The sequence below is a fragment of the Puma concolor genome, chromosome A1 (assembly GCF_028749965.1).
Source record: "Puma concolor isolate L17-30 chromosome A1, mPumCon1.1.hap2, whole genome shotgun sequence".
Classification (NCBI taxonomy): Eukaryota; Metazoa; Chordata; class Mammalia; order Carnivora; family Felidae; genus Puma; species Puma concolor.
This window is the reverse complement of record NC_141667.1, coordinates 161,262,367-161,284,547: the sequence shown is the minus strand read 5'-3', so window position 1 is coordinate 161,284,547 and position 22,181 is coordinate 161,262,367. Positions and strand designations below refer to the sequence as shown.

The 22,181-nt window shown below is 53.6% G+C and overlaps 1 protein-coding gene across 2 annotated transcripts; it reads left to right on the top strand.

Moving 5' to 3' along the window:
- Positions 1-2,232: 2,232 nt before the first annotated feature.
- Positions 2,233-21,541, top strand: NAXD (NAD(P)HX dehydratase). Of its 2 annotated transcripts, none has more exons than XM_086708421.1 (10): positions 2,233-2,341; positions 6,074-6,224; positions 8,890-8,935; positions 9,625-9,713; positions 11,709-11,817; positions 17,559-17,609; positions 17,689-17,793; positions 18,351-18,471; positions 19,583-19,703; positions 20,568-21,541. In XM_086708421.1, the coding sequence occupies exons 1-10, from the start codon at positions 2,296-2,298 to the stop codon at positions 20,716-20,718; spliced, it is 990 nt and encodes a 329-aa protein (XP_086564547.1). In that variant the 5' UTR covers positions 2,233-2,295; the 3' UTR covers positions 20,719-21,541. The 2 variants fall into 2 exon arrangements, with proteins under 2 accessions (XP_086564547.1, XP_025779740.1); XM_025923955.2 differs by having other exon boundaries at positions 2,337-2,467.
- Positions 21,542-22,181: the final 640 nt, after the last annotated feature.

The following is a 22,181-nucleotide window of genomic DNA, read 5'->3' as shown; positions in this document are numbered from 1 at the left end:
CTAGGTGGTTCAGTTGGTTAAGCGTCTGACTCTTGATTTTGGCACGGGTCATGATCTCAGGGTTCATGGTGTTACAGGAGGGTGGGAGAGACACTGGTCCCGGTCTCCTGGAGTCGAAGAATGAATCTCATGGACAACAGAGAGTGAGCAAAGCGATAGAGTTTATTGAGCTGAAGTTACAAAGCTCTCAAGAGTAAGAGGGGTCCCTGACTGGGTTGCCACCAAGGATTTTTGTCTTTGATTTTTTATTGGGACCTTATCAGAACGTTCGTGAGACTCCAGTCATGGCACCTAGCCCAGGTGGGTCTGGGATACATTTACCCTTTTTTTTTTCCCAAAATCCTTCAGCCTCTCACTTGGACTGCAGCCTGCCTCCCTGAGGACCCCTTATCTATCCCTGCCTAATGCTAGACCTTCACCTACTCAGTGGGACCAAGCCCCGCCTAGGGCTCTGCACTGACACTGACACTGCAAAGCCCACTTAGGATTCTTTTTCTGCTTCTCTCTCTGTCCCTCCTGTCTCTCAAAACAAATTATCTTAAAAAAAAGGGGCGCCTGGGTGGCGCAGTCGGTTAGGCGTCCGACTTCAGCCAGGTCACGATCTCGCGGTCCATGAGTTCGAGCCCCGCGTCAGGCTCTGGGCTGATGGCTCGGAGCCAGGAGCCTGTTTCCGATTCTGTGTCTCCCTCTCTCTCTGCCCCTCCCCCGTTCATGCTCTGTCTCTGTCCCAAAAATAAATAAAAAAAGTTGGAAAAAAATTAAAAAAAAATCATTCTGTTGCTGTAGGGAAATAGGGAGATGGATTTACAAGGTGTTATGGGGAAGTTGTATCTCCCAAGATATGTTAAGTCTCAACCCCCAGCACCTGTCAGTGTAACCGTATTTGGAAGCAGGGTCTTTGCAGACGTTCAAATTATGATAAGGTAATCAGAGTGGGCCTTAGTTCAATATGACTGGTGTCCTTGTAAGAAGACTCAAGTACCATGACCTGAGGACACTCACAGGAAGAATGCCATGTGATGACACAGGCAGAGATTGTAGTGATACAGCTGCCAGGCAAGGGACGCCCAGGATGATAGGGTGATGCCACCGAGAGAAGCTACAGAGGGCAAGGCTCGATCGTAGACTTCTGGCCTTCAGAACCATAAAACAAGAAATTTCTCTTGTTCTGTGTCCCCCTCTCCCGGGGTGTGGCAATTTGTTATGGGAGCCCCAGGACACTAACAGAGTGCCACTGCCATCATCTCCTAGCCACGACGGCGCTTCAAGCAGAGTGTGCGGGCAGGCAAGTTCTGAATCCGTTTCTAAGGCATGTGGTGTCTAAACGTGGTGTCTCTCCCGGTGGGATGGGGGCCCCCAAACGTGAGACTATGATGGGGGTGGAAGGCAGGGGCGAGGGAAGTGAAAGAATTCACCTGAGGCAGAGCAAAGGGGATGCACGTTTGCATACAGGGCAAGGGAGCAGCGGGCAGGACAGCAGAGCAGCGGCTGTCTGCAAGGAGACAGTGGGTGGGGGCTACTTTAAACGGGGAAGACGAGGTATGGCAACGCATGCAGTTCTCCCTGTTTGCGTAACTGCGCCTGGTTGTAAGTAGCCCGTTGGTCAGTTAGGGGCTACGGCTGTCCTGAGGTGGGTCTCCTGATGGGCCTGTGCGTATTCAGCCAGGGGGTCGCCGTGGACCCTTTCTGCATTCCACCGCTCAAGCCTGTTTCCCTAAAAGCGGCTTCCACAAGGCAGGCCCTCAGGAGGAGGGATGCGTGCGGGGGAATGAGGGGAGCGAGCCTGCCCTCCGGGTTTCTGACTCGCGCAGCTGCGATGGCCGAGCTCCGACTTATGGAGGTGGGGAGCCTGGCGGGGGCCACCGAGCTGGATGGACCAGTCTGGGAGTCCAGGGGAGAGGTCGGGCACATGAGGGACTGGGCTGCGCAGAGATGCTCCTCCGGACCCTCCACCTGCTTTCCAAAAGCAAAGTGTCTGTCAACGAGTCAGCGTGCTGCCCCACTTCCCATAATGCTCCCAGCCCAAAATAGGAACAACAAAAACAACCCAAACCCCCAATCACTACGGCGCACGCTGATGCCCTAACCTGCTTTCCGGCAAAACTCCAGGCGACCGGAGCTGGGGCCCTGCTGGGTTGGGCATTGAGCTTGTCAATCATGGGAGACCAACTATGACTGGTGGAGGCTGGCCTGTGGGTGGGGCGAGGCCGGACTGAGCTCCTGCTTCCGGGACGGCGCGGGCCGCCGTGTTTCCGGCGGCGGCGCGGGGCGGGGCGCGAGCCCGGAAGTCCGCCGATGGCCGTGGGTCGCGTCTGGGTGGCTGCCTGCGCCTGCCGGCGAGGTAAGGTCGCTGTCGGCCTTGCGGGCATGGCCACTCGGGCGGGGGCCGGGACTGTGGTCGCCGGCGCGGCGGTGGTCGCGTTGCTGTCGGCCGCGCTCGCACTCTACGGGCCGCCGCTGGACGCAGGTACCTGGCCGCAGGCGCTCGTCCGGACGGGAGGCGCCGCCGAAAGCCGGGGACGATGCGGGGCCGTCGGGGGGCCGGGCCAGGGCCAGCAGGCCGGCCGAGGCGGTGCAGTTTCCTCCGCGTCGCGGACTGGAAGTGCCGGAAGCGCTGGGCGAGGGGACCGAGCGGGTCCTGGGGCGCCTCGCGCAGCCCGGCCCCGGTGGGCGCGCCTGGGGCCCGGGTCGCATGCGGGGTTCACCCGAATGACCCCCCCGAGGACCCAGCCCCGGCTGTTAAGTAGGACGGACGGTGTAAAAGGATTTAGGCGTGTAAGGAACAAGCGTGTCCCAGTCGGAGCCCCGTATCCCCTCGAGGGGTTTTCCTCTCTGCCCTGTGGATGTTTATGTACGTTATTTGTGTTTGTGTAAGATACAGGAATATATTTTAAACCGTGAAAGAGCTTGTATATTGTATTTTCTCACTTCTCACAACACGGTGGAGACATTTGTTTATCCGCCTTTGTGTGGAAGAGGCTCTGAGAAAACGAGAATTACGCAAGCCACGGTTCCCTAGCCAGTAAGTAACTGAAGTGGTAAAGTTTACTTTTGCTGTAATAGTCATCAGACGGATTTTACCAAAGGCGTGTACATAGTTGGGCCTGCCACAGAATAACCTAAGGAGTTTTGGCTTTTTGTTTTTCTGCACGATAGTTGACACACAGCATGAAGTCGTGTTGACACACAGCATGCCATTAGTTTCAGGTGCCAAATGCTTTGAGACGCATAAGGGGCCTCTGGTCACAGTTTGTTCAGAGACTTTTTATTGGTAGCCCTTTCTCCTAAATTTGTACCCTGTGATGAGTTAGTATTTCTCTTGGAGTTTGAAGATTCATTACTAAGCCGACCTGCTGAACTTTTACCAAAACACAGGTGGAGTTCTCGAGCACTGACCCCTTGTGCTAGCTTTAGGGCATCTCTGTTATTGTCCAGAATGCTGTCAGGTGCAGGGACTCCAAATTAGGACGGGTCTCGTTAGTGTAAAGGCACGGCGGGCACAAAGAGACATGTTATCAGGGAGGGTCGTTGGCGGTACGTAATTCCAGAAAACAGCCCAGGCTTACGAAATCCGTTCAGTTCTCCAGTTCTCCAGTCGGCCTCAGCCACTTCCTTAAAACAAACAAAAAACGGGCAGGTTTGACCTGTTTTCCAGACTCAGAATTGTTGTGAAGACCAGGTGACTTAATTGGATTAATTTTTTTTTTTTTTAACATTTATTTGAGAGAGAGAGAGAGAGAGAGAGACAGAGCATGAGCAGGGGAGGGGCAAAGAGAGAGGGAGACACAGAATCCCAAGCAGGCTCCAGGCTCCGAGCTGTCAGCACAGAGCCGGACGTGGGGCTCAAACTCACGGACCGCAAGATCATGACCTGAGCTGGTCAGACGCTTAACCGACTGAGTCCGAGGCGCCCCTTAATTGGATACATTTGGAATTGCCTTTGGTCAAGGCCTTTTTCTCCTGCAGAACTTTGATGTTTCTATTTAAATATTTCTGTGGACAACCCCGAATGGGGTCTGCCCCCGGTAAGCCAGCTGAAACCGATTAACTGCCAAGTGTAAGGAAATGTAACTGACCTTGGTTTGGCCCTCAGGTGGATGGGGCGGGTGCTGGTGAGCAGCGTGGATTTACTGGTTCATGAGTTAAAATGCCATACTTCCCAAGTGGTTTTATTCCCCAGTCCCTAATGGTTATGGGGGCAGTTGAGACAGGTTTGATCATCTCTGTCTCGTCTTTTGGTTGGTGTGGTGACTATTTGGTTAAAGAAAAACGATTTGCCTTAAAACGGCAGCATTTTGGTACAGCGGTGTCTTCTGGCCTGGCTTACCTGTCACTAACCCAGGTGTCCTCACAGGCCTGTCTCCCTGGGCTCCAGTGTCCTGGTCTGTAAGAGGACAGACTGGCTTCTAATGAAAATTAAACCAACATGCAACATCCAATAAACCAACGTCTATGGAGTGTCTTGCTCTGTGCCACTCTAAGGTGGTTGGGGGTGAGGGGACCCCTAGCCTGAATTTGTAGGTGGGGCTGAACCATGATCTGTGTAGGCAAAGGGCTGTGGGTGGCCTTAGGAGTATTTTGTGTGTGGCTAAGTCCTTAGCATAAAGTTACGGTCCCTGATAAACCACAACATTGTCAGGAACCCAGAACAACCCTTGAATGACCGGTAAGTTTGGATTGTGCTTTCACAATTCTAGACTTTAAAAAGCAACCATAGGGGCACCTGGGTGGCTCAGTCGGTTAATGGCCCGACTTCGGCTCGGGTCATGATCTCAGGGTTCGTGGGTTCGAGCCCCGCGTTGGGCTCTGTGCTGACAGCTCGGAGCCTGGAGCCTGCTTCGGATTCTGTGTCTCCCTCTCTCTCTGCTCCTCCCCCACTCACACTCTGTCTCTCCTTCAAAAATAAATACATTTAAAAAAAAATGTAAAAAGCAACTGTATTTCTTGATGTGGGGAATTTGAAGGAGTGGCCGTTCTTTGATATTCTTGTGTTGTCCAGTCTGGTCCTTACGTAGATGTGCTAACGTTTGGAACAACCACAGAGCAAGCATTTTCATGACCGTGTGGATTGCTCTCGAGCAGTGATTTGTCACCACATGTGACTGTAGTGGCTCTAGCTCCCTTCATGCAGCTCACCGGGGGGTGCCCACGAGAAGACTGTGCAGCCCGCAGATTTGGGGTGTGGACAGGCAGCGCCTCTGGGAGGTGGCACTGTGGACACTCCCCGGGACTTTGGAAGCACAGTGGTCAGCGGGCTGGGGGTGTCCCTGAGCAAGCCCACTTGTGCCTTTTCTTGGCCAGAGGTTTACAGTGATTCTGTTTTGAGTCTTAGCTTGTGTTGGTTTGCAAGAAGGTAGAAAGTATGGGGCTGACAGTTAAAAATCACCTTATTATTTAGAATGCCATTTCTAGGTTGCTTTTTTTTTTTTTTTTAATTTTTTAAAGTTTATTTTGAGAGACAGTGCACACGGGAGGGGCAGAGAGAGAGAGAGAGAGAGAGGGAGAATCCTAAGCAGGCTCTGCCCTATCAGCACGTTGGCTTGAACTCACAAACCATGAGACGATGACCTGAGCCGAAATCAAGAGTGGGACACGTAACCTACTGAGCCACCCAGGCGCCCCCCATTTCTGGACTATTTAATTTGTATCCAACTGAGTGTCAGAAGCATGACTGGCAAATTGGGAGTAATGTGAATCTCAGACTTGAATGTGACCGTGAAAGGTAACAAGTGGGAAGTTGCTTTTCCAGTTTGAGAGAAAAGACTTAAAGGAGGATTGAAATGGAATGTGTATAGTTTATTAAGTAGGAATGCATTAAAAACATTTTCTGAAAGATTAGACTTCAAAATGACACATTTCAGAAACAAATTTGATAGTGTACAGCTTGTGTTTTGTGTTGTAATTTCTAAACATTTGCTTATAGAAATAAAATAAGCCTTTGGATAAAAATCTAGCATTGATATTAAGTCAGCTTTGTGAGGTGTTTTGGTTAACAGGCTATCTCGTGTCAGTCTCTTTTGTGTATGCCGATGGATACTTATTTTTCTAAATAATTTGTTTTCCTGTTTTTCAGTTTTAAGAAGAGCATTTTCATTGCATAAACCACATTCAATAACGGATATGGAAAATACTTTACAGCTGGTGAGGAATATCATCCCTCCTCTAACCACCAAGAAGCACAAAGGTCAGGACGGAAGAATAGGTATAGTCGGAGGCTGCCAGGAGTAAGTGACTTGGACCACGTTAGCGTGTCAACAACCTCTGTTACCTGGCTGTCTGCCTCCTTAGCGGCCCGCCATCTGTCCAGTTAGACCCCAGTAATCATCTCTAAATGTAGTTCCATGTTACAACACTCGGTATCTTTCAGTGATGAGCTTCTTGACCGAATAGGAGAAAACGGGCCCTGAGTGTGCGGTCCGCGGGGGTTGTGTCAGTGTTACGATTTTGCCTGTGGTGGAGGCTGAGGCTGTTTTTTCTTGCCTTACCCTTGTTTGTATGGACCAGGCTCCATGCTACAAACAGGTATTACTTTGTAATCAGGATAAAAACAGTATGTGTTTGGTGTACTTTGTCAATTTGAAGATGTTCGTGGGAGTCATTAATGAAATTAGAGCCTACCCTTTTCTCGTGGCCCGGTCTCTCTTCTGGTTTTATGTATTTTGCCGCTGAGTTATTCGACGCATAACATTTTGTAATTTGTCCTTGTTTTTTAATGTTTATTTATTTTTAAGAGTGAGAGACAGCATGCGAATGGGGGAGGAGCAGAGAGAGAGAGAGAGGGAGACATAGAATCCAAAGCAGGTTCCAGGCTCCCAGCTATCAGCACAGAGTCTGATGCGGGGCTTGAACTCACTGATGGGGAGCCGAAGTTGGACGCTTGACTGACTGAGCCCCCCAGATGCCCCTATTATACTTTCAAATGTAGCTAGTGGCTGCCTTTTCTACCTACTGTGAATTAAAAATGCCTCTGGGGAGAGTGAACACGTGATCTAAGAATTCCTAGATAGCTCTCACTGCTGACTGTCACTTTGTATATTGCCACTTACACTGCTGTCTGCTTCCTGCCTGGCCTGGTGGGCTGCAGTTAGGGTAGGAGTCCTTGGCCTCTTCTGGCACGTTCTTTGTGCAGAGTGTGCAGGGGGCCCGTGGAGGACTTGCACACCTCCGGTATCTTGCTAGGCAGGCTGAGTTGCGCCTTGGCCGAGGTGGCAGCGATTTTCTCTGGTAATCCACGCACGTGATCATATTGTCCTCTAGCCTCCACTCTGCACCTTAAAAGTTCACCTTAATCTGTAAGTAAGTAATTTACTCTTGCTTGGCTGTTTGTAAGGTTTTCTTTTTTTTTTTTTTTTTTTTTTTTTTTTAAGAATTCTGCAGTTTTCTCCAGATGTGTCTGGGTGTGTCTTCTTTTCAATAATCTTGAGATTTGCTGAGTGCTTTCTGTCTGTAGACATGATCCCTTTGGATGGGGGAAGTTTGCCTTTTACTGGCTCTCATCTCGCACCTGGTTTTCTTCCTGCTACCGCATGTTAGACTCTTGGATCACTAGCTCTTAGCTGCCTTTCTTCCTTTAGGCCCCCAGTTAAAGGACAGCCCTCCTCCGGCCTCTGGGATGGGGGCCCCCTTGGGTCCCAGCCCCCTTGAGAGTGTTGAGGATGTCGGGAGTTTTATTCCTCAGATCCCCTCCAACTCCGGCTTTGTATTTTGGGACGTTTGCATGGGAAGAATCGGTCTTCAGGTTTTCTTTTTAGATAGTCTGGTAGTGTAGCGTGCTAGGGGGTAATTATCTAATTTAAAATCTGTCCTTTAGCTTTAGGAACTAAAGCTTTAAAGTAGGATCCTCTTCATTCTGGTTAGAAAAGCATTATGTACTTGTTTATAAAAATTCAAACACTTCAGAGATGTGTGAAGTGACAGCCTTATGGTACCCCACATGATAATACAGTAAGGACACATCGTTAGCCTTCCAGATACTAATGTGTGTGCTGGCACCAGCAAGCATCCCCCGCCCCCCTGCCCTGTGACTATGGGCAGCCTCTGCTGGGCAAGTAGGCAAGCTGGTTTTCGTTGTTTTGTGTCCTTGTTGTGGGGTGGGCCAGAGAGGGTGTGTGTGTCCTGCCTTGTGCTCCCGGCCCTTTGGTGGCCCTGCTCTGGGAGAGTGTCTCGTGTAGAGAGTTCTCAGTCTTTTTCCTAGGTTCCCTTTGTTGCTCGGGATTGACGTAAAGGTTACACTAGTCCGATGACAAGTTCAAGAATTTTCCTCTCTAGGGGCACCTAGGTGGCTCAGTAGGTTAAGCGTCCAACTCTTGATTTTGGGTCAGGTCATGATCTCGTGGTTATGGGGTCGAGCCCCGCATCAGGCTCCTTGCTGAGTGTGGAGCCTGCTTTAGTTCCTCTCCTTCCTTCCACTCCTCTGCCCCCTCGCCCTTATGTGAATGGGTTCTCTCTCCCCTCTTCCCCCCCTCCCCCCCCAAAAAGAATTTTCCTTTCTGTGTTTGATGCAACCTTAAAAACAGTTACAGGCATTCTGGAATGGTAGGGCAGAAGCAGGAGGAAGCTGTGTGAGTCTCGGTGCCTGATTGTGTTGTGCTCCCCTGCCCCTGGGGGTCTCCTGGCAGACCCTTCAGTGAGCTCACATGGCCGCCTCCATCTTCCGTGTGGGCACCGTGCTGCAGAGAGTGGCGGTCCTGATGTGGCACAAAGGTTTTATGTGACACAGTGACTTGTCTGGTCGTGAGCCATGTTTGCTGAAGTTCACTGAACATTTTCTGAGCACCTGTGAGGTGTTGGGCCTTGGGCCGTGTGATTCATGTCTTTGTAACCCTCTGATAAACCTGCTTTATTGCCTCCTTCCCAGAAGTTTCTGATTGTAAGTATCTTCCTTTTTAGGTACACGGGAGCCCCCTACTTCGCAGCAATTTCCGCTCTCAAAGTGGTAGGTCTGTTTACAGCTCTATCTAGTGAAGAGCTTGTCTTTGTCTTTTAAAGTTTATTTTTGAAAGGAAGAGGAGGAGATAGGGTTGGGGGCGGGGGGCGGTGCAGAGAGAGGGGGAGAGAGAATCCCAAGCAGGCTCTGCACTGTCAGCACAGAGCCTGATTCAGGGCTTGATCCCTTGAACTGTGAGATTATGACCTGAGCCAAAACCAAGAGTCAGACACTTAACCAACTGAACCCCCAGATGCCCCGAAAAGCACCTTGAAATCTATCCTGACCTTGTGCTGTGACCAAAGAACTGGGAGTTTTTAACTGAAGTTTCATTAGGACTGTACTTCAGTGCAATCCTGGGACACCGCCTCTGTCCTGCCTTAAGCAGTTGGCGTCTTTACACCTCGCGATTTCCTAGGCCTTTGATCAAGTCCTAATAGCTCCGTCGGCACAGTATGAGTGAAATGTGCCCCCCGCGGCCCTTAGGGTGACACAGCTGAATTGGTCTGGGTTGACCTGCCACTTGGGGGGGAGGGGGCGCGGCAAAAGGCTTTCTCCGAAGACCTTTCCTTAGGGTCTGTCCTGCTCTGAGCCACCTCGCCCTAGTGTGGGGCCGCGGCGAGGGGCTTGTACGGACACCCCTTTGGTGCCTGCCGGGTGGGCTGTGCTTTGAGTCCGCCCTTGTGCTCGTTTCTTAGGGTGCAGATCTATCGCACGTGTTCTGCACGCGGGAGGCTGCACCCGTGATCAAGTCGTATAGCCCGGAGCTGATCGTTCACCCCGTTCTGTGAGTGGGGCCGCGCGGGTGGTTCGCAGCTCGTCAGGGGCTGCAGGTGCCTCTGCCTGGTGGCTGCTGTGCTGGGAGGTGACGGGAGGTGCCCTCAGGAGAGGGGACAAGGCTGTAAGGTCAGAAGCCCAGCAGCCATGTGTGCGCAGCGTGGGATGAGATTCAGGCCACCAGGGCCCTGTGCGCCGTGGCTGTCAGAAAGGGCTGAGGCCTCCGGGGAGAGGTCGGGGCCTTGCCTGTGGCCACGCCCCCACAGCAGTAATGAGCCCGTCGTACCGTAGTGGGGCCGTTTCCTCATTCAGCAAATGCTTCCCCTTCCAGTCTCTGCCCTGCTTCCAGAGGGACAGCATAGGACCAAGCAGACAAAACACCTGCTTCTGTGCAGCTTCCTTTCTGGGACAACCCTGTGCCCTAGAGCTTTCTGCAGTGATGAAAACGTTCTCCTTGCTGCTGACCACACGTGGCTACCCAGCACTTAAAATGTGGCCAGTGGGACTCAGAAGCTGAGCTTTTATTTTAATTAAACTTAAGTAGCCACATGGGGCTGATGTCTGTCCTACTGGGCAGCAAAGTCCTAGAGACAGACAACTAGGACAAGTGTGTCAGAGGGTGGTAAAGACCACGTGGAGAGCCAGGGCAGGGGATGGAACACCACATGTCACATGGGGTGCACGCACGTGGCGTGTGTGTGCTTTTCCGTGGGGTGATCGTGAGCGGGGGCCCAGAGGGTGCGTTCAGGTAGGGCCCTGCAGACACGGGGAAGGGTTGATGCAACAGCTCAGGCTGCGGGGTGTTGGGGAGCAATAGGAGCTCCAGGTAGGGCAGGTGACCAGAGAGGTTCAGGGTCAAGCTTAGCAGGTTGTGGGGGTCATCACGAGGGTCTGGCTTTCATGTAAGTGCAGGGGGGCCGCTGGAGCCCCTGAGCAGGGCAACAGCCACATCCAGTGGATATTGTAACAGGCTCGTCTGGCTGCTGTGTTGACAGCTCTTGGGGCCCAGGGTGGAAGCAGGGGTTGCATGGGGGTGTCATAGGTGACAGTGAGTGATGGGTACGAGTAGGAGAAGGGGGTAGATTCGTGGCACGTCTGAAAGTACAGCCCAGGGGCTGCTGACAGGTGGGATGCGGGGTAGAAGGAAAAGGGTTGTGAAGGCCGCCCTGGCTTCGGTCCAAGCTGGTTGTCCGTTAACAAGGTGGGGGCGTGGGGGAGCAGGTTCGGGTGAGCCTGACCGTCAGGGGCTGGCTTTTGGGTGTGTTTTCACTTGCCTGTCGGACATCTGAGCACATTGCCGTCAGGCACCGGACGAGACAGAGGTGGTCAGGGAAAGGGTAAATCAGGGGTTCACGTGTGGGAGAGGTTTAAAGCCAGGAGACAGGATGAGGCCACCCAGGAGTGCGTGTCAGCAGGTTCGGCCCAGCATGTGGACATCTGGGAGCAGAGGGGGGGCGGGGTGTTCTGGACAACCGCACCCTCTTGGAAGTACCTGCGTCCCTGCAGTCAGTCAGTCACACAAAGACTAAGCACGGCTGCTTGGGGCTCACAGTGGGGTTGTTCTGGGCAAGGCTTTACATGGTGGGTTGCAAGAGTCTTAAGAGCGAGATGATGGGTGGGAAGGAGTGACACAAGTGCCTCCAGCTGTCAGGTCTTGTGCTAAGTGAAGGCGTTCTTCCGTTGTACAGGGTCCCCCGGGTGCCTCCTGTGAGTGATGGAGACAGACGGGTTCCTTCCAGAGGGCAGAGATGGTTATGAAGGAGCCACGTGTCTTGTCTGGCTTATGGTAGATGTTGAGAGCTAGGTTTCCGCAGCTGGGTGTTCTGGGGAGAACCCGTGTGCAGAGGAGGCCGGGGAGGCTGATGGCTGGATGCCGGGTGCGGTCCCGGCACAGAGAAGGAACTCGGAATAAGAACGGGGGAATCCAGAAGAACGTGTGGTCTCCCTAAAGGGTAAGCCAGCACGTGCAGACTGTAAGTGCTCTGCCCTTCTTTTCCTTGCGCAGCGACAGCCCCAGTGCCGTGCGGGACGTGGAGACATGGTTGCCCCGACTGCACGCCCTGGTGGTAGGACCCGGCCTGGGCAGAGACAACGTTCTTCTCGAAAACGTTAAGGTAACGTAGAGAATTACCGAACTTCCCTCTTCTCATGGACCCGACTGAGCTCGGAAGTCAGAAGACGAGCACTTTGATGGAGCGTCTGTTCAGTGTTCCGGTGCCTCTTGATGGAGTCATGGAGATGGTTTGGGGTAGGGAGGAGGAACTAGGCAGAGAGAGAGTAGCAAACCTTTAGGTTTTAACAACCAACCGGGATGGGATGCGTCTCTTGCTCTTGGGGCGTCAGCTTTTCACCCTGCTGCTGGGATCGCTCACGTGCGGGTGTCCCACTCTGCTCTGGAACAAGAGGCGTGGGGACAGACGCCTGCCATGGGAGGACAGCCACTGACTTGTCCTCCAGAGAGCCGAAAGAGCTAACGCTTGGACATTTGGGGCAGATAATCTGAGAGCCAGTCCTGCACAGTCGAACAGTAGTTCCAGGTGACACCCTATAAACGAGGGGCATTGGGGCGCTCCTGCTTCGGAGCCACCTGCACCAGCACGGGGGCATGCTGCCTGCCAGGTGGCATCATCCAGCCCTGGAGCCTTGACCTCTTGCTGAAAAGTTGGAGCAATCGTAGCTGAGGAGTGCCAGGCCCCTTGGGTCACGTGAGGCGAGAGGGAGACGGGAGGGGCGTCCCTGTGCGTACACAGTGGGTCTGCAGTGTGCTCTTGTCCTGAGATGGTGGCTGTCCACGCAGCGTGGGTGGGACAGGGCCTGGGACAGCCTCTCCGCCACATGGTTTGTCTTCAGGAAGAGAGGCAAGTGAGGGTTCCTGCCGGAACAGTGTCAGAATGTTTGGTGCCCCCGTGACCCTCAGGATGATGGGATTCTTGACCTTTTGTGACCTACCGGTTCACCGCTGGCCCCGTGACAGAGTGGAGCTCACAACAGTCTCTCTGGCCTCTTTCTTCTTTCATGCTCCTTGACCCTGATTATCGAATTATGGCAAGGTTTCTTGCTCACGTGCTGTGGAGACGTAGAGATGCTATTGGTGTGGATGGATTCAACGTAACCTCAAAATTCTGGCTGCTGCTTTTAAGAGCTGTGGTCTGAGTGTGTGTGTCCCTCCAGTCTCACGTGTTGGAATCCTGACACCCCCCCCCCCCCCCCCCCCCAAGGTGAGGCGTCAGGCGGCGTGGTCTGTGGCTCTGCCTGTTCTGGGCCTTTCCTAGCAGTTCAGTCTTAACTGGCTGGCAGTCTTAACTGGCTTACATGGCATTTGTTTTTTTTGTTTGTTTGTTTTTTTTAATTTTTTTTTTTTTTCAACTTTATTTTTGGGACAGAGAGAGAGCATGAACGGGGTAGGGGCAGAGAGAGAGGGAGACACGGAATCGGAAACAGGCTCCAGGCTCTGAGCCATCAGCCCAGAGCCCGACGCGGGGCTCGAACTCACGGACTGCGAGATTGCGACCTGGCTGAAGTCGGACGCTTAACCGACTGCGCCACCCAGGCGCCCCAACACTACATGGCATTTGTGACCAGCTGTGTTTACCCAGCATTTCGGGGTTCGTCTGTGTGCGCTGTGGCCCAGGGCTCCACTCCTTTCATTGCTGTTTGACGTTCCCTTGTGGATGGACCACATTTTGTTTACCTGTCCATCACTTGATGGACGATTGGGTGGCTTCCGCTTGGGTTGTTACGAGTAACACCACCGCGAATCTTTGTTACAGGTTTTGTGATCACTTTTGCTCACGTTTTGAGGAACTTGTGTTTGCTGCACAATTTTTGTTTTTGATTTTTGTTTTTTGCAGCACACTTTAAATTATTTTTTAATGTTTATTCATCTTTGAGGGACAGAGCGCAAGTGGGGGAGGGGCAGAGAGAGAGGGAGACACAGACTCCAAAGCAGGCTCCAGGCTCCCAGCTGTCAGCACAGAGCCCGACTCGGGGCTGGAACCAACAGACCATGAGATCATGACCTGAGCCAGATCATGACCTGAGCCAAAGTCAGATGGACACTTAACCGACTGAGCCATTCAGGTGCCCCTTGCAGCACACATTTTTAATTCTGATCACGTCCTGCCTTTTAAGAGCTTAATCGTTTTTTAGCTGTGATATTTAGGTTTGTGGTCCATTTTGAGTTGATTTTGACGTATGGTGTAAGGAAGCAGTCCACCTGTGTTCTTTGGCAAGTGGATGTTCAGTTCCAGCTCCACTTGCCTCGAGTGAGCTGTCTGGGTGTCCTTGCTGGAAATCCGTGGGCATAAGGGTTTATTTCTGGGCTCTGGTTTCTGTTCATTGGTTTGTACGGCTGTCCATGTGCTGGTGCCACACAGTCCTGATGACGGTGGCTATGCGATAAGCTTTGTGCGATCTCTCCAGCTTTGTTCATTTCAAGAGTATTCTGGCTGTTCCGGGTCCCGTGCACTTTTCCAGGAGTTTTGGGATCAGCGTGTCAGTTTGCTAAAGAGGCAGATGGGATTCCGACAGGGATTGTGTTGAATCTGTAGGTCAGCTTGGGGGGGGGGGGGGTATTGCTGCTGTGAAGTCTTCCAGTTCATATGCTGGTTTTGAACCAGAGTTTTCCAGATCTAGAATGTAGGCTCTTGACTAGCCTCATTCTTTTTATCTGTAGTTTATGCTTGTTCCATGCTAAGTCCTGGACACTTTCTCCTGACAGGGTATGTGTATATTCCTCATGATTCTTAATAGCTACATCACCACATGCCATATTTAACTAGTTCATTTGGGCTGCTTCTGGCTTTTTCCTGTTACAGTGCTGATGTCTTGAACATTTGTGCATGAGTGTGCGTCCATTTCTTTTGGGCGTCTTCTTCAGGATAACCATCTGCAAGTTGTGCGTACGGCTGTTCCCTCTGCTGGAGCGCTGCCTGGCCAGGACTCTGCTCTGGGGGCCATCATCCCTTCTCCCCTCAGCCCCGTCCCCCAGGGAGTACTCCTGGTTTACTTGTTTTAAATTTTTAAAGAGAGCGAGCGAGCAAGCACGAGTCGGGGTGGGGGGCAGGAGGGAGAGGATCTTAAGCCGTGATGCAGGGCTCAAGCCCACAACCCTGGGATCACGACCTGAGCGGAAATCAGGAGTGGGACCCTCAACCCATTGACCCCTGGGCGCCCCCTGCTGGTTTGTTTGCAGCTGCGTCTTTCTGCTGGACACGCGGGGCTGCTGCGCAGCCTCCTCTGACCTGTGGGGGCGCTCGTTCACTCCTTTCCATCCACCCTGTAGGACCCTGTAGCGCTAACTGGATGTGCGTAGAGAGAGGTGTGGTCGTGTCATCAGCTGGTCTCCCTGGGTGCTGCTGTCCCCTCTGTCTGCTGTGTTCCGGGGCCTTGGCCGCCACTGTGGCTGCTGTCCTGGCAGTGGGGTCAGTGGGGACGGAGCCACGTGCACAGTGCACTTCATACAAGTCCTCCGAGTGACGGAAGCAGTTGGTCCTTCAGTGGGCAACTGACATGTGGCTCTGTGCTTCAGGAGAGCCAAGTGACCTGTGACGTTACATGACTCAGATGCCCCGCTGTGTTGCCTGAGGTTTCTCGGCGTTTGAATGTGGACTTCACTGTTCTCTGTGAGAAATGTGATAGGAAAGCACAGAGGCGGAGGCATCCTCATTGTGGCCAGACGCTGTAGCCTGCACCCAGAGATCCGGGAAAGTGGAATTAGTCAAGCTGAATCTGTTCTAACGGGAGAGCCAGACTCCAAGCAAGCAGGAGTGTTTTCGTTGTAAGGGAGGAAGTACGGCTCCATGAGGCTCCTGTGCCCCGACCCTCATTTGAGGGGGCTTTTGGCCGCTCTCCCATTGCTCACACCCGTGTCAGCAAAGGACCACTGAGGCCGTGGGGCAGGGCAGCTCTGGTCTCATGGGCTCTTCGTTTCATTTTCAGAATAACTTTGTATGAAACGTATGTGGATTTACCTTTTAATGTCTTAAGTTATTTCTGCTTACCATGTATTTTGTTTTACTGTTTTCTTTTTTTAATGGTTGCATTTCAAGTATGTGCAGGTCCTCGGACCCTCCAAAATAATTTACTTGAAGGAAATAGTTTAAAGGTAAATGTGTGTTAGACCTAAGCAGTTGTCAGGCTCAGGACTAGACTGTGTACTTAAAATGATTACTGCAGCTACCATTTGTGGACTGTCAGCTCCCTTGCTAAGAGCTGGGTAAATCTTTAGAAGCGGTATCTCTAGTCCTCATACAAACTTCAGAGTATTACTCAAGGTCTTATCCTTATTTTAGCGATCAGAAAACCCGGTCTCACAGAAGTAAAGTGACTTAGGTTCACTCAACTCTAAGTGGCAGAGCTGGGGCTTCGGGGACGGTCTTTGGACTCTGAGCCCGTGTACATCACAAGATGCTTTCCGGAGGTCCAGAGCGTGTGACCTGGCGATGTCCTAGCTGCTCAGTACATATCTTGGACCGTTTCGCTTGAAGCCTAAGTCAAACAGTTGCCTCACAGAGATCAACACATCTTACAAATCCCAAGTCAGGGCCGTCATTAAGGCAGCTGTCCCCTGTCCTGGATTTATCCCCTGGTTCTTTTGCTTTTCCTCTTGGGCCCAGAAGACACTGGAGTTTACGCCGTTGAGGCACTAGACATCCGTACCTGCCTGCTCAGGTGGCCACCACAGACCACCATAGGCGGGGGCTGGGACAGCAGACATTGGTCCCCCCGCTCCCCCCGTCCTGGGAGACGTCTGACAGCAGAGTGTCGGCAGGTTTGCTTTTTCCCCGAGGCCTGTCTCCTTGGCCTTCCTGCTGTGTCATCACACAGTTGTCTCCATGTTGTCCGTGTCCTTCCTCTTCTCCCGTTCCAAGGACACCAGCTGTCCTAGAGCAGGGCTCTTGTTTCATTGTTCTCTTAATGTTTTCTACTTTCAGGTGCATTTGCAGCACATGATCTTGTAAAATACTGGTTCATAGCAATAAGCAAGTGTATGTATGTTGATTATGGATAGATAACTTAGCGTATGTGGATCCTGAGAAACTTAACAGAAACCCATGGGGGAGGGGAGAAAAAAAAAAAAAAAGGAGGTTAGAGTGGGAGAGAGCCAAAGCATAAGAGACTCTTAAAAACTGAGAACAAACTGAGGGTTGATGGGGGGTGGGAGGGAGGGGAGGGTGGGTGATGGGTATTGAGGAGGGCACCTTTTGGGATGAGCACTGGGTGTTGTATGGAAACCAGTTTGACAATAAACTTCATATATTGGGGGGAAAAAAGATAATTTAGTAAAAAACTTCTGAAACTTGGAGTATAACCTTGTCAGAGGTGATTTACTGCTTATTATCATCACTGGTTTTATTTATCTTTTTAAAGTTTATTTCGAGATAGAGCAGGCACATGCGAGTGCGTATGTGAGCAGGGGAGGGTAAGAGAGAGAGGGTCCCAAGCCGGCTCCCCCCTGTTAGCGCAGAGTCCAGTGTAGGGCTCAGTCCCACCCTGGAATCCTGACCAGAGCTGAGGATATTAATGAAAGGCCGCCCAGGTGCCCCGTGGTCACTTATTTTAAAACACAAAATGTTAGGAAATTTGCATAAGAACTGATGATTTGGGAACCCCGGTGAGTGCTGATGGAAGAGTGGGAGACTCTGCCTTGGGGTCCACCCTGTGGGCTGGCCCTGACTTCCAGAGGGGCTCACTGTTGGGGGGGGGGGGGGGTCTGTTCTGTTTGTTGCCCACATTTAATTTCTGCTTGTCAATGACCTGTTGTAATTCATTGCGGAACTGCTTGCTTGGTGTTCTTTGAATTCCGCCGAGGGGTGAGGGCTTGTCGCTCAGTGTGGTTTCCTTTTCCTTGTAGGGCATCTTAGAAGCATCCAAGGCCAGGGATGTCCCCATCATCATCGATGCGGTGAGTGTGGCCTCTCCTCTGCTCCCCTTCTCACAGCCAGGCCCGAGGCTGTGCACTAAATACCTGTTCTTGTCTGCAGGACGGGCTGTGGCTCATTGCTCAGCACCCGGCCCTCATCCACGGCTACCGGAAGGCCGTTCTCACTCCCAACCACGGGGAATTCACCAGACTCTCTGACGCCGTGGTGAGTTTGCTGACCTCCCAGGAGACGGGGAGTGAGCCTGAGTCCCTCCTGAGATGGGGTGTGAGGTCCCCCCTCTCCACTCTCGAAGACGGGGTGGGGCGATGCTGTGATTCTGCCCCCACCTGTCCCTGCACATGGTCAGTGGGTAGATGCGTGTTCCCCCACATGCTAACAGTGCTGTTGGTTCCTGGCGGGGCGTGTGATGATGGGGCGTCTTCTCGCTAGCGTGTCTCTTGGTGGATGAGAGGTGGGTGGGTGCTCTGTGGATCAGCCCATCCCTGCCCCCGTTGCCTGGCCCGTGGAATGTGGGTAATGACGGCATCACCTCGTAGGGCCTGTGAGGACGAAATGACACAACAGATGTAAACCCACGAGTTCTTCCATATTGAGCACCCCATGAATGTTAGCGCGTCATCATTCAGGCCTGTGTCACTTCTGTGAGCCTTGAAAGTTCCACCACGGGCGGTGTTCCTTGTCGACAGGAGGGCGGTATTTGTGCTGCTCGTGCCGCCGTTGGCGTCCGCCGACAGCCTTGTCTGTGATGTCCCGCCTCGCAGCTTAGGGACCTTGTGGATGGCAGTGATCATCGTGAAGCCGTACGGAGACTCAGCCAGGCCCTGGGGAACGTGACCGTGGTCCGGAAAGGGGAGCGGGACGTGATGTCTGACGGTGAACACGGTGGGTAGCTGTAGGCCTCACGCCTGTCAGCCCGGGTGGCCATGCTGGGCCCTGGGCCCTGGAAGACCCGTCCCCGTGGCACATGCGGTCCCTTGTGCCACACATGTTCCACACAGAGGGACTTCCTGATGAGCTTAGTTTTATTCCTGTTTGGCAAAGGGGACTGAGCATGCAGGGCGTTCACCCTCCCTGACGCCAGGGGCGGTGGTGACGCGGTCCGGTCAGCAGGGGGTGCTCCGGGGTCCCTGGCCTGCTGCCTCCCACTCCTTCGGGGTCATAGACAAGTTTGACTATTCTACCGCATTCTGTTCTGTTGTGAAAACAGTGGGAGAGTGAGGAGGTGCTCGGAGCTGACCCCGGGGAAGGGGTTGCCAGGTGCTGGAGGGGCTGTGTCCCCCTCGTCCTTGCGCCGGGGCCTGTGGGCTGTTGAGTGGGCCGAGCAGGGGAAGGTTCTGGCGGCTGCAGCGCCTCCCTAGTGCCCTGAAAGCCGGTCCTCCGCTCACTTACCGTGATGGGGGGCAGGGATCACACCGGCTGTAACAGCGTGACCCAGGACTGTCACCTGCCGTAAGGGGAAGAAACCCTTGTGCACCGAGAGTGCTCACTCACGTGGCCGCGGTCAACAGACACAGCAAGTGTCCTCTGGGGGACCCTGACACCCTTGGGGCTTTTATTGCTGGAGAGAGCTCTAGAGTGTGACACATTCAGAGGCTGTAAATAACCCGTTTGCAAGATCTGTATTTTCAAAACAGCTGCTCGTGACACAGTGTGAACGAAACGGTCACAGCTGGGTCTGTGCCGGGGGCACTCGTGTGGCACACACCTCCCTGAAGGCGGTGCCGGTCCCTGGGTGGCCTGGGCTCTTGGAGCCCATGAGCCTGGCCACCCCGTGTACCTGTGCTCTTCTCCGATGTGTTCTGGCAGCGCCCTACCAGTTGTACGAGTCTGCTCGCCACCTGCGCGGCTCAGGTGGTTCCAGACCCGTCTGGCTTTGCTCTCCTTAAAACACACCGCCTCATTAGGAGCAGACGGGAAGGGCCGGAGCTGATCCAGATCGCGCCCTGGGCACAGGCCAGCTCGCTCTGACGGCCCTGTCCCTCCTGCCCCGCAGTGCTCGAGTGTGCCCACGAAGGCAGCAGCCGCAGGTGTGGCGGCCAGGGAGACCTGCTGTCGGGCGCCCTGGGTGTCCTGGTGCACTGGGCGCTACACGCCGGCCCCGAGAAGACAAACGGGTATGTGACGTCTTCTTCCCTTGTCCTTCCGGTTCCCAGCCGTGTGAGCCACTTCGTTTGCTCATACATATAGCCGCTTGGAACGTTGCAGGGGAAAGCCCGGGATCACGTGGAGGCGACCCCAGGGCAGGGGGGGTCCCAGGTCGGTCACCCGCACAGCTCCTGCTCCGTGCGAGGTTGGGGCCCTGCCCTGTTGCTCGTCGCCCATGGCTCCGAGGTGTCAGGAGTTTTTAAAGCCCCCCAGTTAATTCTAACATGCGGCCATGCCCGGGACCCTGTTCCAGGGGGTACGAGGCGTACCCCCTCGTACGGCAGAAGCGTGGGACCAACACGCGGGGCCAAGGCTGTGCCCGCTGTCCCGAGAGAGTAGTTTCCTCTGAGTGGCAGGACTGGGAGATGCAGGCTTGGTTCACATTCCCGGTCGGAACTGTGAGCTCAGGCAGTTCCCGTCCTCCACACGCATCATGTGACACTGGTGGCCACATGGGCCGGGGCGGGATGTCCCGGGTCTGGAGGCCCCCTCGACACCCATGAAGCTATATGGGACCTGCAGGGTGGTGGCACTGCTGGTGGGCAGGGACCGCGCGGGTGCCGCACAGGGGTCTGGTGTCAGACGGGGGCGAGGACCCGTGTTCTCAGATCTTCAGTCGTCCTTGCACCCTGGCACCGAGGGCGCTCTAGGCCGTGCTTTGTGGGGGGAAGCTGCAGTGTATCCTCCAGGCAGGTGGGTATTGTGTCCGGGCGTATCCGTGTCCCTGGTCATAAAGCCGCCTTCTGCCTCAGGGGCCCGGCAGGCTTGAACCTGTTTGGGGTGTCGGGGACGTGAGAGGGAAAGTGGAGCCTGTCTGACGGTCCTCCCTCCAGGTCCAGCCCTCTGCTCCTGGCCGCCCTGGGCGCATGCTCTCTCACACGCCAGTGCGGCCACCAGGCTTTCCAGAAGCACGGCCGCTCCACCACCACCACCGACATGATCGCGGAGGTCGGGCCCGCGTTCCGCAGACTCTTTGAAACCTGAGCCGAGGCAACGGGAAGCAGGCCGCACCACAGACGGGGACGCTGCGTTTGTCATGGGTCCCCGTCCTTGGGGTACAAGAGCAGCATGATCCACAGGTTGGTTTTGGCCTTAACACGTAGCTATAGGTGTTACAGGGACTTGAACAGGATTTCTGAACTTGCCTGGCTGTTCAGCAGTGATGGAGAGAAAGACGTACACGGTCCCGGCCGCTGAGCTGGCGCTGTGGACTCGGCCTGCTTCCTGTTTCTGTGAGGAGCTCCCCGTGCTACATGCCCCCCCCACGGGGATCCCCTGGGTCCTGTCCAAATACCTGCACGATGATGAGCTGTGCTTTTTAAAATTGAGGCCCCCCGGGTGGCGGCGTGGCCTTTGTTTTCTCGTTCACGTTTGCTTTTTAAACACTGATTACATTGAAACCCGGCAGAAATAAGCATTGGTGGCTTGGGCTGATGGAAGCATTTCAGAACAATCAGTGATTGGTTTTTGGAGGAAACGACACTGAGCCCTGAGCGTGTGGGTGGGGCTCCGACGTGGCCCATCGGGGCACGGGGACTGAACACGGTCAGACAGCAGGGCCCTGCTGGTTGGAGGTGGTGTGTTCTCAGGAGCAGATTCCGGTCAAGAAGTTGATGTCTGTGTAATGCCTGGGCAGTCGCTCGTGACCCATGTGGTTCCTTCAAAGCCACATTTCTTAAAAACCTGTCTCTCCCTCCCCACCCCCCTTGTTTCAGGTGTAACTTTAAAAACTTCACTGTTCTTCGTTTTGGGGAATCATATCTAAATCCTGGTGACTATTAAAAGGCAAATCTGGTTTATTTCAACGTATGGTTTTGTATTCCTTTTTTAGCAGATGCCTTTCCTAGGTGAGGACACAGACGGCAGGGAGATGAAAATGTAAAAGCCTGTCGCCAACGTTGTTAAAATGCGCTCGGCCTTTCCTTCTGCTGAAAATAAACTGTAGTAGTCACAGCAACGGTTTTTATGGGTTTGCTCTAAGTACAAACCTTCTTGCTCAAAATTCCTGTAGCTAGGGGCAAGTGGCTGTTATGAAAATTAACTGCTTTCTTGTGCTTTTACAAACCCGTCTGAACTTACTAGCGCCAGCTAGGGACGTGCTTTTCCCCGAGAGCAGGCTAGCAACACAGAGCACATTTGGGGGGCTGAGGTCGGCCTCCGGCCGTCAGGGGACAATGTGACCCCCAGGTACTGAAGGGACTCTGGTATCCTTGTAAGAGGCATACCTGCCTGGGGTATATTTGCACGAGCTGGGTCACTGTAGGCAAGTCTAGTTATGAATGGGTAGAAGGGGGGCACTGGTGCCTTTTGGGATCCTGGAGGCCAGGGATGAAGTGAAGGTGGCCGTGTGCTCACCCACAGGCCCAGGAAACGCCAGCTCGGCAGTATGGGACAGCGGGGGGGTGGCGGCGGGAAGAGACGGACTGAAAGCAGGGAGACCACACGCT

What these genes read in the sequence shown, in the direction of transcription:
- NAXD (XM_025923955.2), top strand. Translation starts at nt 2,368, where the DNA reads ATGGCCACTCGGGCGGGGGCCGGGACTGTGGTCGCCGGCGCGGCGGTG. An exon ending in CTGATCGTTCACCCCGTTCT is followed by an intron (nt 9,714 to 11,708) that starts GTGAGTGGGGCC and finishes TTCCTTGCGCAG; the next exon opens with CGACAGCCCCAGTGCCGTGC. An exon ending in TTCTTCTCGAAAACGTTAAG is followed by an intron (nt 11,818 to 17,558) that starts GTAACGTAGAGA and finishes TTTTCCTTGTAG; the next exon opens with GGCATCTTAGAAGCATCCAA.